The sequence below is a fragment of the Leucoraja erinacea genome, chromosome 22 (assembly GCF_028641065.1).
Source record: "Leucoraja erinacea ecotype New England chromosome 22, Leri_hhj_1, whole genome shotgun sequence".
Classification (NCBI taxonomy): domain Eukaryota; kingdom Metazoa; phylum Chordata; class Chondrichthyes; order Rajiformes; family Rajidae; genus Leucoraja; species Leucoraja erinaceus.
In genome coordinates, this window is record NC_073398.1 from 962,605 (window position 1) to 977,992 (window position 15,388).

At 45.2% G+C, this 15,388-nt stretch overlaps 1 protein-coding gene across 1 annotated transcript in view; it reads left to right on the plus strand.

The window, feature by feature from the left end:
• LOC129708029 (dynein axonemal heavy chain 3-like) overlaps positions 1-15,388 on the plus strand; it is a 426,708-nt gene that overhangs the window by 163,358 nt on the left and 247,962 nt on the right. The window contains exon 29 of the mRNA XM_055653570.1: positions 11,515-11,713. Within this exon, the coding sequence (XP_055509545.1) occupies positions 11,515-11,713 (199 nt within the window). The remainder of the gene's footprint in view (positions 1-11,514; positions 11,714-15,388) is intronic.

Genomic DNA, 15,388 nt, shown 5'->3' on the forward strand with positions numbered 1-15,388 from the left:
AATTACTGACAGCAACCTCTGGATTCAAATTGACGTCATCAGCACAGTTTAGTTTAGAGATACAGCCTGGAAACAGGCCCTTCGGCCCACCAAGCCCATGCCGACCAGCAATCCCTGCACACTTTTTCTTGTGTATGCCGTGCACAGCCTAAAGTTGTAGGACAACTTGTTCTATTTGATCTTATTTGATTGTGCACGATGGGTTGAATGCATTTGGCGAAACAGGGCGGGCCACATGAAGGTTGCAATCTCCCCCCCCCCCCCTCCCAACCCCCCCCCCCCCCCCCCCCCCCCCCCCCACCCCCCCCACCCCACCATGTCCCACACTAACACTATCCTACACACACTAAGGACAATTTTTACACTTGAGAGACCAGGCATAGCCTTGGCGATCGCTTCGCCGAACATTAGACAATAGACAATAGGTGCAGGAGGAGGCCATTTGGCCCTTCGAGCCAGCACCGCCATTCAATGTGATCATGGCTGATCATCCCCAATCAGTACTCCGTTCCTGCCTTCTCCCCATATCCGCTGACTCCGCTATTTTTAAGAGCCCTATGTAGCTCTCTCTTGAAAGCATCCAGAGAACCTGCCTCCACTGCCCTCTGAGGCAGAGAACACCTCCGCTCGGTCCGCAATAACCAACCTGATCTCCCGGTGGCTCAGCACTTCAACTCCCCCTCCCGTTCAGAATCCGACCTTTCAGTCCCGAGCCTCCTCCATGGCCAGAGTGATGACCACTGGAAATTGGAGGAGCAGCACCTCATATTTCGCTTGGGCAGTTTATACCCCAGCAACATGAACATTGACTTCTACAATTCTAGGTAGCCATCCTCCCCTTCTAAGCTCCTCCCTCAGCCCTCTGGCTCCTCCTCTTCCTTTCTTCTTCCCGCCCCCCCAACCCTACATCAGTCTGAAGAAGGGTTTCGGCCTATTTCCTTCGCTCCATAGATGCTGCTGCACCCGCTGAGTTTCTCCAGCACTTTTGTCTACCATTAATAATCTTATATGTTTCAATATGATAACCTCTCATCCTTCTAAATTCCAGAGTATACAAACTCAGTTATTCCACTCTGTCAGCATATCAGTCCCACCATCCTGGGAATTAATCTTGTAAACCTACGCTGCACTTCCTCATTAACAAGAATGTCCTTCCTCAAACTGGGAGATTAAAACTGCACATAATACTCCAGGTGTGGTCTCACTAGGGCCCTGTACAACTGCAGAAGGACCTCTTTGCTCCTATACTCAACTCCTCTTGTTATGAAGGCCAACATGCCATTTGCTTTCTTCACTGCCTGCTGTACCTGCATGCTTACTTTCATTGACTGATGAACAAGGACCCCCAGATCTCGTTGTAATTTCCCTTTTCCCAATTTGACTCCATTTAGATAATAATCTGCCTTCCTGTTTTTGCCACCAAATAACCTCACATTTATCCACATTAAACTGCATCTGCCATGCATCTGTCCACGCCCCCAACCTGTCCATGTCACCCTGCATCCTCATAGCATCCTCCTCACAGTTCACACTGCCACCCAGCTTTGTGTCATCTGCAAATTTGCTAATGTTACTTTGAATCCCATCATCTAAATCATTAATGGATATTGTAAATAGCTGCGGTCCCAGCACCGAGCTTTGCGGTACCCCACTAGTCACTGCCTGCCATTCTGAAAGGGACCCGTTAATCCCTACTCTTTGTTTCCTGTCCGCCAACCACTTCTCTATCCATGTCAGCACTCTACCCCCAATACCATGTGCTCTAATTTTGCCCACTAACCTCCTATGTGGGACCATATCAAATACTTTCTGACAGTCCTAGAGCGGGAGTACACACTGTCGACGGGAACCATGGCGAGGTTCCAGGACCGCTGGGCCCCGCGGGGGGGTGGAACGCATCCTGGACCAGGATTGTAACAGAGTCATTTGAGGGTTATAACAATATTTGGTCATTTGTATTATGGTGTGTGGGAATTGTTTTATTTTGTAAATATTATTATTGTAAACAGTTGAATAAATTTTGTTTGTAAATGTGGTTTTAAATGAGATTGGTGACGGGGTGTGTGGCTACGACCAAAGATCCTAGAGGAGCAAGATAGACCACTCCTCCGAAATTCAATGGGCTGACGTGTAGTACGTGACGGAACGTCACGGCCGCCATTTTTCAATGCGACACGCGACTTCCGGTATGCCACTCGCTGTGATCCAAAGCAAAGATTATAGAGCTCCGCTATAATCTTTGATCCAAAGCAAAGATCCTCGAGTATCTTGTAGCGGGAACAGCCCCCTCCTTTGCGTAGTGTCCCTTGCGTAGTGTCCCTTGTGTATTGCTTTAACACACACTGCACAAAATTAAATTTAACGTATACATATTTTATATATTTATATGAATGTGTGGCTGTGTGTGAGAGGCAAGTTAGAGATAATTAAGTTTATTCTCATGGATCAGAAGCAACTTTGATTTAAATAATCACTATTAATTTATTTGTCTTGTAAACATAGAAACATAGAAACATAGAAATTAGGTGCAGGAGTAGGCCATTCGGTCCTTCGAGCCTGCACCGCCATTCAATATGATCATGGCTGATCATCCAACTCAGTATACCGTACCTGCCTTCTCTCCATACCCTCTGATCCCCTTGGCCACAAGGGCCACATCTAATTCCCTCTTAAATATAGCCAATGAACTGGCCTCAACTACCCTCTGTGGCAGAGAGTTCCAGAGATTCACCACTCTCTGTGTGAAAAAAGTTCTCCTCATCTCGGTTCTAAAGGATTTCCCCCTTATCCTTAAGCTGTGACCCCTTGTCCTGGACTTCCCCAACATCGGGAACAATCTTCCTGCGTCTAGCCTGTCCAACCCCTTAAGTATTTTGTAAGTTTCTATAAGATCCCCTCTCAATCTCCTAAATTCTAGAGAGTATAAACCAAGTCTATCCAGTCTTTCTTCATAAGACAGTCCTGACATCCCAGGAATCAGTCTGGTGAACCTTCTCTGCACTCCCTCTATGGCAATAATGTCCTTCCTCAGATTTGGAGACCAAAACTGCACGCAATACTCCAGGTGTGGTCTCACCAAGACCCCGTACAACTGCAGTAGAACCTCCCTGCTCCTATACTCAAATCCTCTTGCTATGAAAGCCAACATACCATTTGCTTTCTTTACTGCCTGCTGCACCTGCATGCCTACCTTCAATGACTGGTGTACCATGACACCCAGGTCTCGCTGTATCTCTCCCTTTCCCAATCGGCCACCATTTAGATAATAATCTGCTTTCCCGTTTTTGCCACCAAAATGGATAACCTCACATTTATCCACATTATACTGCATCTGCCAAACATTTGCCCACTCACCCAGCCTATCCAAGTCACCTTGCAGTCTCCTAGCATCCTCCTCACACCTAACACTGCCCCCCCAGCTTAGTGTCATCCGCAAACTTGGAGATATTGCCTTCAATTCCCTCATCCAGATCATTAATATATATTGTAAATAGCTGGGGTCCCAGTACTGAGCCTTGCGGTACCCCACTAGTCACTGCCTGCCATTGTGAAAAGGACCCGTTTACTCCTACTCTTTGCTTCCTGTTTGCCAGCCAGTTCTCTATCCACATTAATACTGAACCCCCAATGCCATGTGCTTTAAGTTTGTATACTAATCTCTTATGTGGGACCTTGTCGAAAGCCTTCTGGAAGTCCAGATACACCACATCCACTGGTTCTCCCCTATCCACGCTACTAGTTACATCCTCGAAAAATTCTGTAAGATTCGTCAGACATGATTTACCTTTCGTAAATCCATGCTGACTTTGTCCAATGATTTCACCACTTTCCAAATGTGCTGCTATCCCATCTTTAATAACTGACTCTAGCAGTTTCCCCACTACCGATGTTAGACTAACTGGTCTGTAATTCCCCATTTTCTCTCTCCCTCCCTTCTTAAAAAGTGGGGTTACGTTTGCTACCCGCCAATCCTCTGGAACTACTCCAGAATCTAAAGAGTTTTGAAAGATTATTACTAATGCATCCACTATTTCTGGAGCTACTTCCTTAAGTACTCTGGGATGCAGCCTATCTGGCCCTGGGGATTTATCGGCCTTTAATCCATTCAATTTACCCAACACCACTTCCCGACTAACCTGGATTTCACTCAATTCCTCCACCTCCTTTGACCTGCGGGCCCCTGCTATTTCCGGCAGATCATTTATGTCTTCCTTAGTGAAGACGGAACCAAAGTAGTTATTCAATTGGTCCGCCATATCCTGGTTCCCCATGATCAACTCACCTGTTTCTGACTGCAAGGGACCTACATTTGTTTTAACTAATCTCTTTCTTTTCACATATCTATAAAAACTTTTGCAGTCAGTTTTTATGTTCCCTGCTAGTTTTCTTTCATAATCCATTTTTTCTTTCCTAATTAAGCCCTTCGTCCTCCTCTGCTGGTCTCTGAATTTCTCCCAGTTCTCCGGTATGCTGCTTTTTCTGGCTAGTTTGTACGCATCATCCTTTGCTTTGATACTATCCCTGATTTCCCTTGTTATCCATGGATGTACTACCTTCCCTGATTTATTCTTTTGCCAAACTGGGATGAACAATTTTTGTGGTTCATCCATGCAGTCTTTAAATGCCTTCCATTGCATATCCACCGTCAACCCTTTTAGAATTAATTGCCAGTCAATCTTGGCCAATTCACGTCTCATACCCTCAAAGTTACCTTTCTTTAAGTTCAAAACCATTGTTTCTGAATTAACAATGTCACTCTCCATCCTAATGAAGAACTCAACCATATTATGGTCACTCTTGCCCAAGGGGCCACGCACAACAAGACTACTAACTAACCCTTCCTCATTACTCAATACCCACTCTAAAATAGCCAGCTCTCTCGTTGGTTCCTCTACATGTTGATTTAGATAACTATCCCACATACATTCCAAGAAATCCTCTTCCTCAGCACCCCTGCCAATTTGATTCACCCAATCTATATGTAGATTGAAGTCACCCATTATAACTGCTTTGCCTTTGTCACAAGCATTTCTAATTTCCTGTTTGATACCATCTCCAACTTCACTACTACTGTTAGGTGGCCTGTACACAACACCCACCAGCGTTTTCTGCCCCTTATTGTTTCGCAGCTCTACCCATACCGATTCCACATCCTCCAAACTAATGTCCTTCCTTTCCATTGCGTTAATCTCCTCTCTAACCAGCAACACTACCCCACCTCCTTTTCCTTTCTCTCTATCCCTCCTGAATATTGAATATCCCTGGATGTTCAGCTCCCAGCCTTGGTCACCCTGGAGCCATGTCTCCGTGATCCCAACTATATCATATTCATTAATAGCTATCTGCACGTTCAACTCATCCACCTTATTACGAATACTCCTTGCATTGAGACACAAAACCTTCAGGCTTGTTTTTACAACGCTCTTACCCCTTATACAATTATGTTGAAAAGTGGCCCTTTTTGATTTTTGCCCTGGTTTTGGCTGCCTGCCACTTTTACTTTTCACCTTGCTACCTATTGCTTCTACCTTCATTTTACACCCCCCTGCCCCTCTGCTCTTGTACCCATCCCCCTGCCACATTAGTTTAAATCCTCGCCGACAGCACTAGCAAACACTCCCCCAAGGACATTGGTTCCATTCCAGCCCAGGTGCAGAACGTCCTGTTTGTACCTCCCCCAGAACTGGTTCCAATGCCCTAAAAATTTGAATCCCTCCCCCTTGCACCATTTTTCAAGCCACGTATTCATCTGCAATATCCTCCTATTTCTGCTCTGACTGGCCCATGGTACTGGTAGTAATCCAGAGATTATTACCTTTGAGGTCCTACTTTTAAGCTTATCTCCTAGCTCCCTAAATTCATCCTGTAGGACCTCATCCCTTTTTTTACCTATATTGTTGGTGCCAATATGCACCACGACAACTGGCTGTTCACCCTCCCCTTCCAGAATGTTCTGCAGCCGTTCAGTGACATCCCTGACCCTTGCACCAGGGAGGCAACATACCATCCTGGAGTCTCTTTTGCGGCCGCAGAAACGCCTATCTATTCCCCTGACAATTGAATCCCCTATTACTATTGCCCTTCCACTCTTTTTCCTCCCCTCATGTGCCGCAGAGCCACCCATGGTGCCATGAACTTGGCTGCTGCTGCATTCCCCTGATAAGCAATCTCCCTCAACAGTTTCCAAAATGGTATACCTGTTTAGGAGGGAGATGACCGCAGGGGACTCCTGCACTACCTGCCTGCTGCTTTGCTGACTATTGGCCACCCGTTCCCTTTCTGCCCTCTTACCTTTTACCTGCGGTGTGACCAACTCACTGTACGTGCTATCCACGATTTTCTCAGCGTCGAGGATGCTCCAGTATGAATCCAGCTGCAGTTCCAATCGTTCAATGCGGTCTGTCAGGAGCTGTAGCTGGACACACTTCCTGCAAACATAGTCACCAGGGACACCGACCATATCCCTGATCTCACACATGTTGCAGGCTGAGCAAACCACGGGGCCAATCTCCACCGACATATCCTACTCCCAATTTAACTATATTAAATATTTTTTTAAAAAACACAAAACTTTATCCGTTAACCTTTACTAATAAATAGTGTACCCTTAACTCCCAGAATCCTTTACTCCCAGAATCCTTTACTCCCAGAATCCTTTACTCCCAGAATCCTTAGCCTAAAGGCAAAAATGTAAAAAAGTAAACCAATCAGAGGCCTCCATCAGACTCCTTCTCTGGAACGTTGGCGATTTGGTTCCAGCGCAGGTACTCCTCCCCTCTCACCAACGGCTCCCTGGGCCTCTGTGGAAACAAGCCCCGCGGTGTATTTTATACTTACATCTTGTAAGATGATATACATAAACCATAAAGGCAATTATATATATAATTATATAGTAATGATATATATATGCATATATATATATTTATACACACATATATATACACATACATATATACACACATACATATATACACATACATACATACATATACACATACATATGCACACATACAAATACACGCATACATATGGATACATTTATATGCATACATACACAAATATAAACATATATATACATACATATATACACACATATACATATACATGCATATATACACATACATGCATATATACACATACATATATATTTATACATATGATTAACATGTAGAGGAACCAACGAGAGAGCAGGCTATTTTAGACTGGGTATTGAGTAATGAGGAAGGGTTAGTTAGCAATCTTGTTGGACGTGCCCCCTTGGGCAAGAGTGACCATAATATGGTTGAGTTCTTCATTAGGCAGGCAGTGACTAGTGGGGTACCGCAAGGCTCAGTGCTGGGACCCCCAGCTATTTACAATATATATTAATGATCTGGATGAGGGAATTGAAGGCAATATCTCCAAGTTTGCGGATGACACTAAGCTGGGGGGCAGTGTTAGCTGTGAGGAGGATGCTAGGAGACTGCTAGGTGACTTGGATAGGCTGGGTGAGTGGGCAAATGTTTGGCAGATGCAGTATAATGTGGATAAATGTGAGGTTATCCATTTTGGTGGCAAAAACAGGAAAGCAGACTATTATCTAAATGGCGGCCGACTAGGAAAAGGGGAGATGCAGCGAGACCTGGGTGTCATGGTACACCAGTCATTGAAAGTAGGCATGCAGGTGCAGCAGGCAGTGAAGAAAGCGAATGGTATGTTAGCTTTCATAGCGAAAGGATTTGAGTATAGGAGCAGGGAGGTTCTACTGCAGTTGTACAGGGTCTTGGTGAGACCACACCTGGAGTATTGCGTACAGTTTTGGTCTCCAAATCTGAGGAAGGACATTATTGCCATAGAGGGAGTGCAGAGAAGGTTCACCAGACTGATTCCTGGGATGTCAGGACTGTCTTATGAAGAAAGACTGGATAGACTTGGTTTATACTCTCTAGAATTTAGGAGATTGAGAGGGGATCTTATAGAAACTTACAAAATTCTTAGGGGGTTGGACAGGCTAGATGCAGGCCGACTGTTCCCGATGTTGGCTATATTTAAGAGGGAGTTAGATGTGGCCCTTGTGGCTAAGGAGATCAGAGCGTATGGAGAGAAGGCAGGAACGGGATACTGAGTTGGATGATCAGCCATGATCATATTGAATGGCGGTGCAGGCTCGAAGGGCCGAATGGCCTACTCCTGCACCTAATTTCTATGTTTCTATTATTTTCCAACGATCAATAGATTTACGATCAGTTCCTGTGGATTGGAGGGTAGCTAATGCTATCCCACTTTTCAAGAAAGGAGCGAGAGAGAAAACAGGGAATTACAGACCAGTTAGCCTGACTTTGGTGGTGTGAAAGATGCTGGAGTCAATTATTAAAGATGTAATAATGGGGCATTTGGATAGCAGTAAAAGGATTAGTCCAAGTCAACATGGATTTATGATTTTACAATGCATTTAAGCCTCTCCCATTGTTATGAGATGAATTCCTGGAATATGTAGGAAGTTTATTGTAACCTATTGCTACTTGCCTGAACAATGGATGATATATCACTTAAATGCAATTGTTTTCAGTTGTGTGGAGAGACCTGTATATTGAAAATGCGTTTTGCCTTTAATATGTCAATTTACCTTAAATGTAGAAGAGCTTATTAAAATCTTCTTACAAAGACCATTAAGTATTTTCTTTCTATCCTCTTTTGGACCCAAGGCATAGCAGAGCTGCCAACTCTCACGAAGAGGTAAGGGAGGGAGAGATGGAAGGGAGGGAGAGAGGGAAGGGAGGGAGATCGCGAAGAGAGGGGGAGAGAGAGAGAGATCGAGAGAAGAGAGGGGAGCGAGAGATCGAGAGAAGAGAGGGAGAAGGGGGGAGAGGGGGAGAGGGAGAAGGGGGAGGGAGAAGGGGAAAGGGGGGACAGGGAGAAGGGGGGAGGGAGAAGGGGGACAGGGAGAAGGGGGAGAGGGAGAGTGGAGCGATAGCACATTATAACGCGCAGCCGTCCCATTCCGACCAAAGATTATAGAGCAGAGCTCCACTAGTATCTTTGATTGCGGCCGCCGCCACCGAACCCCCCCGGCCCACCATTGCACCCAAAAGATGATAGAGCAGAGTTATATAATATAATATTTGATTGCACCCTTCTTCACGGCGGGCTTGTGATCTTTGCTTGTGATGTCTCGACAATTTGAGGAATATAATGGGTAACAGCCGCCCATTCTCGGACTTGAATCTGAGCTCGAGAAATCTCCTGGTCACTGGACCTATGTGTCCGCGGGCCATATTGTGGAGACCAATCCCTTACAAGAACAAGACCAAAAACGTACAGAAGTGTTAAAATTGTCTTTATTATTATGGTAAGTAAAGAACTATTAAAAATAAGTCGAATAACTTTCTAATGTACCGACAAACCCAGTTTCCCAATGGCCGTTGATGGGAGAACAGAAAATAACATTTTCACGACAGAATATCGACTGAAAATAATAAAAATATTTTCTCACCTTTCTTTTTTATTGGGGAACCTAAAGAATGGCAGGTCGGGTCGTTTAGATTTACGATTAGAATACTTGATAGCAGAGCAGTGAGATGAAATTTAGATAAGGACGCCATGACAGTGTGGGGGAAGCCCAATAAATGCCTCGAAAAATGGCGTCGACGATCACACACGTCATACTACGCGTTTTTCAAGGAGTGGTCTATCTTGCTCCTCTAGGATCTTTGGCTACGACTGGATTCAACGTGGAGCCATCTAGTGGTGGGACTGGTGAAACCTCTGCTCCAGTCTGTGTGCTCTGTGGGATGTTTGCTGTGGCCCTCTTCTGCCCGGCGCCGTGACCCGCGGATGGCCAACTTGGCCCGGCCCAGGAGCAACCCAACCAGGATTCTTGCTGTGATAGCAGCCTTGCATGTTTAGTGTAGTGTATTGTAGTTTCATTTGGTTTAGTATTGTTTCGATTTGTTTTGTATAGTTTAAGATAGTTTAGTTTAGATTTGTTTGGTTTGGTTCAGTTTGGTCCTGATTAGTTTTATTTAGTTTAGTTTAGAGATATAGCATGGAAACAGGCCCTTTGGCCCACCGAGTCCATGCCGACCAGCGATCCCCACACACTAGCACTATCCTACACACACTAGGGACAATTTACATTTAGACCAAGCCAATTAACCTACAAGCCTGTACGTCTTTGGAATGTGGGGGAAACTGGAGAACCCGGAGAAATCCCACGTGGTCATTGGGAAACTCCATATATGTAGTCAGGATCGAACCTGGGGATTCTGACGCTGTGTGGCAGCAATTCATCTGCTGCACCACCTTGCCACATGGGTTAAGGTTGGGTTGAGGAGCGTGGAGCAGTCAACAGCTCACCCTGTCCCTGAGTTCCTGTAGCCGGCCTCGTGTGTGGTTGGATCCACCGTCCCATGGGTACATGGTACCAGCAGCTGCCATGGGAAGGTGGCATCACTCTGCCAAGCCTCAACCCCTCCATGGCTCTGGCAGCTACTTCCTCTGGCAGCTCCTTCCCTATTCCCACACCCTCTGTGCTTCTTTTGGGTGGCACGGTGGAGCAGAGGTAGAGTTGTTGCCTTACAGCAGCAGAGATCGAGGTTCCATCCTGACCGTGGCCACTGTCTGTACGCAGTTTGTACGTTCTTCCCATGACCGCGTGGGTTTTCCCCAGGTGCTCCAGTTTCCTCCCACACTCCAAAGATGTACAGGTTTGCAGACTAATTGACTTTGGTTAAATTGTAGAAGGTCCCAAGTGTTCAGGAACACGTCCAGGTTCAGGATTAGCTTCTTCCCTACAGCTATCAGGCTATTAAACACTACAACCTCAAATAAGCTCTGAACTACAATAGGCTTGAGGATATTGGTTTTGTATTTTACACTAGTATTGCTTTTGTATGTGTGTATGTACATATATGAAAATGCATGTATATATGTATGTGTATATGTATGTATGTATGTATATATGCACACATACACACACACACATATACACACACATATGACACATAAATGTAGATATATACACAAAGTGCAAATGTATAGATATATATATATAAATATATATATGTGTGTTCATGTATATATGTGTATACAGGCACACACATTTACACACACACACACATATGTATGTATATGTGTATATATATGTATATGTGCACACATACCCACACACACATACACACACATACACACACATACCCACACACACACTGACACACACATACACACACATACACACACACACACACACACACACACCCACACACACACACACACACATACACACACATACCCACACACACATACCCACACACACATACCCACACACACATACACACACACACACACATATATATATATATATACACACACACTGAGCTTATTTTTCTCGTTTATGATATTGTTTACAGTGTACTATGTTTACATATTCTGCTTGTGCTGCTGCAAGTAACAATGCCATTGTTGTGTTCTGTCTGGAACATCTGACAATGAAACACTCTTGAGATTGAACAAAGGCATTTCCATTCTCCTTGCTAGCCCGTGATGTCGTGGCAAAGTTGAACGACCTTGGCATCATCAGCACAACTGACTTTAATTGGATCGCTCAGCTACGTTACTATTGGGAAGAGAAGAAAATAGTGGTGAGGATGATCACAACCACCGTGCCTTACGGCTATGAATACCTGGGGAACACTGGAAGGCTTGTCATCACACCACTCACTGACAGGTGCTACAGGTGAGTAGCAGCTTGCTGTCCTTACATGTGTCACTCAACTGCTACCCCAAAGCCTCCTCTCTCATTATCTGTATTATTTTTCATTCAATCTTCTGTTTACAAATGCCAATTAACATGAATACATCCCAGTTACCAGACACTTTAACTCCCACTCCCACTCCCACTCCCACTCCCACTTCCACTCCCACTCCCACTCCCACTCCCACTCCCACTCCCACTCCCACAATGACCATTCTGTCAACAACATCTACTGTATCGATTGTTCCAGGTGTGGACTCCTATATATGGCGAGACCAAACACAGACTGTGCGATCATTGTGCTGAAAACCTTTGCTCAGTCCGCCTTGGGCTGCGTGATCTCCCAGTTGCCAAACATTTTAACTCCCCCTCCCATTCCCACACTGACCTTTCTGTCCTGGGCCTCCTCCACTGTCAGAGTGAGGTCAAACACAAATTGGAGGAACAGCACCTCATATTTTGCTTGGACAGCTTACACCCCAATGACATGAATGTTGATTTATGTACCTGTCGTCCTGTTGAGTTCCTTTGTCCGTATCACTCGTTATCACCTTCCCCACAGCCAACAATGGACCATTGTGGGCTCCACATTTCCTTGATCATCGTTCTTTCTGCATATCTTCCATTCATTTGTCCTAAGTACCATTTATTTCTATCGTTCCCCGTTCCCCTGACTCTCAGTCTGAAGAAGGATCACAACCCAAAATGTCACCTATTCCTTTTCTACAGAGATACTGTCTGACCTGCTGAGTTACTCCTGCTTTTTGTGTCAGTCTTCAGTTTAACCAGCATCTGCAGTTCCTCCTTACACATGAAATAATGCGGATTATCTTCTTTGATTCGGTACTAAGACGAGCTTTCAAAGATATCACAAAGGTTTATATTTCACCAAGGTTTGTAGAGTCATACTGCATGGAAGCAAACTCATTCACACCAACCAAGAATTGCCATCTAACCAAGTCCCATTTGCCCGTGTTTGGCGTATTAGTTTAGTTTAGTTTAGAGATACTGCACAGAAACAGTCCCATCGTCCCACCATGTCTGTGCCGACTAGCAATCCTCGTACACCAACACTATCCTACACACTAAGACAATTTACAATTTTAGCCAAAGCCAAATTGACCTACTAACCGGCACGTCTTTGGAGTGTGGGAGGAAACCGGAGCTCCCGGTGAAAACCCACGCAGATCACAGGAAGAACGCACAAACTCCGTACAGATAGCACCCGCAATCAGGATCGACCTGGGTCTCTGGCGCTGTGAGGCAACAAATCTACCGCTGCACCACCGTGCCGCTCTGTACCCTCTAAACCTTTTCTCTCCTTGTACCAGTCCAAATATCAGTCCAAGGATTTTCAGAAAGCCTTTGATAAGGTGCTACATGTGAGGAAGATGAGATCCCATAGTATTAAAGGGCAGATACTAGCATGGATAGCAGGATGGCTGGATGGCAGAAGACAAAGAGTGGCAATAAAGGGGCTTTTTCTGATTGGCTGCCAGTGACTAGTGGAGTTCCGCAGGGGTCGGTGCTGGGGCTGGTACGCTTCACGTTGTATATTAATGATTGGATCAGGGGATTGAAGGCTTTGTAGCCAAGTTTGTGGATGATACAAGGTGGAGGGGCAGGTAGTGTAGAGAAAGCAGGGACTCTGCAGAAGGACTTGGACAGGTGGGAGAGTGGGCAAATAAGTGGCAGATGGAATATAGTGTAGCAAAGTGTGGACTCAGGAATAAAGGCGTACACTATTTTCTCAATGGGGAGAGAATCCAGAAATTGGAGGGGCAGAGGGACTTGGATGCAGGATACTGGTGCAGGATTCCCAAAAAGTTAACTTGCAAGTTGAATTTGTAGTAAAGAAAGAAAACTCAATGCCAGCAGTTATTTCAAGAGGGCTTGTATACAAAAACCGGGATGTAATGCTGAGGCTCTGTAAGGTACTGGAGAGGCCACATTTGGAATATTGTGAGCAATTTTGTGTCCCATATCTGAGGAAGGATGTGCTGGCTCTGGAGAGGGTCCGGAGGAGATTTACAAGAATGATCCCAGGAGTTAGTGGGTTAACAAATGATGAGCGTTTTTTCGGCACGGGGCCTGTACTCACTGGAGTTTAGAAGAATGAGGGTGGACCTCATTGAATATTGAAGGGCTTGGATTGAGTGGATGTGGAGAGGATGTTTCCACTAGTGGGAGAGTCTAGGGCTAGAGGTCATCACCTCAGAATTAAAGGTTGTTCCTTTAGGAAGGAGATGAGGAGGAATTTCTTCAGCCAAACAGTGCTGAATCTGTAGAGACCAAGTCGGTGGATATTTTTAAGGCAAGAAAGATAGATTCTTTCGTACGGGTGCCAGAGGTAAAGGGCCGAAGGCAGGAGAATGGGTTTAGGAGGGAGAGATAGATCAGCCAGGATTGAATGGCGTAGACTTGATCGGCCAAATGGCCTAATTCTACTCCTATCACTTATGACCTTATGTGTAAGAAAGAACTGCAGATGCTGGTTTAAATCGAAGGTCGACACAAAATGCTGGAGTAACTCAGCAGGTGAGGCAGCATCTCTGGAGAGAAGGAATGGGCGACGTTTCGGGTCGAGACCCTTCTTCAGACTGATGTCAGGGGAGGGGGCGGGACAAAGATAGAATATAGGTGGAGACAGTAAGACTAGTGGGATGAACTGGGAAGGGATGGAGAGAGAAAGCAAGGGCTATCTGAAGTTAGAGAAGTCAATGTTCATACCGCTGGGGTGTAAACTACCCAAGCAAAATATGAGGTGCTGCTCCTCCAATTCGTGCTGGGCCTCACTGATAATGGGACAGAAAGATCAGATTGGGAATGGGAGGGGGAGTTGAAGTACGAAGCAATCGGGAGATCAGGTTGGTTACGACGGACTGAGCGGAGGCTTTCAGCAAAACGATCACCTGCTCTTGGTCTCACCTTATGATCTGATGATCTATTACACCGTGATTCCAACTGACTCAACTATAATAATAATAATAATAAATTTTATTTATGGGCGCCTTTCAAGAGTCTCAAGGACACCTAACTATGACATTGTGGGGATTACTGAGACATGGCTGCAGGAGGATCGGGCCTGGGAACTTAATATTCAGGGTTATACATCCTATAGAAAGGACAGGCAGGTGGGCAGAGGAAGGGGGGGGGGGGGGGGTAGCTCTGCTGGTGATAGATGGAATTCAGTCCCTTGCGAGGGAAGACATAGGGACTGACGAGGTAGAGTCAGTGTGGATTGAGTTGAGGAATTGCTAAGGCAAGAAGACACTAATTGGTGTTACCTACAGACCCCCAAATAGTAGCCCGGGTGTAGGGTGTAAGTTGCAGCAGGAGTTAAAACTGGCATTTAACAAAGGTGATGTGGTGATGGGGATTTCAATATGCAGATACACTGGGAAAATCAGGTTGGTTCAGGACCCCAAGAAAGAGAGTTTGTAGAATGCATCCGAGATGGATTCTTAGAGCAGCTTGTAATGGAGCCAACCAGAGAAAAGGTAATTCTGGATTTAATGTTGTCCAATGAACCAAATTTGATAAGAGAACTCGAGGTAAAGAAGGCAGTGATACAATACAATACCTTTTATTTGTCATTTGAAACCTCACATGAGGTTCAAACGAAATTTGGTTTCTGCAGCCATACAAGAAAAGAAT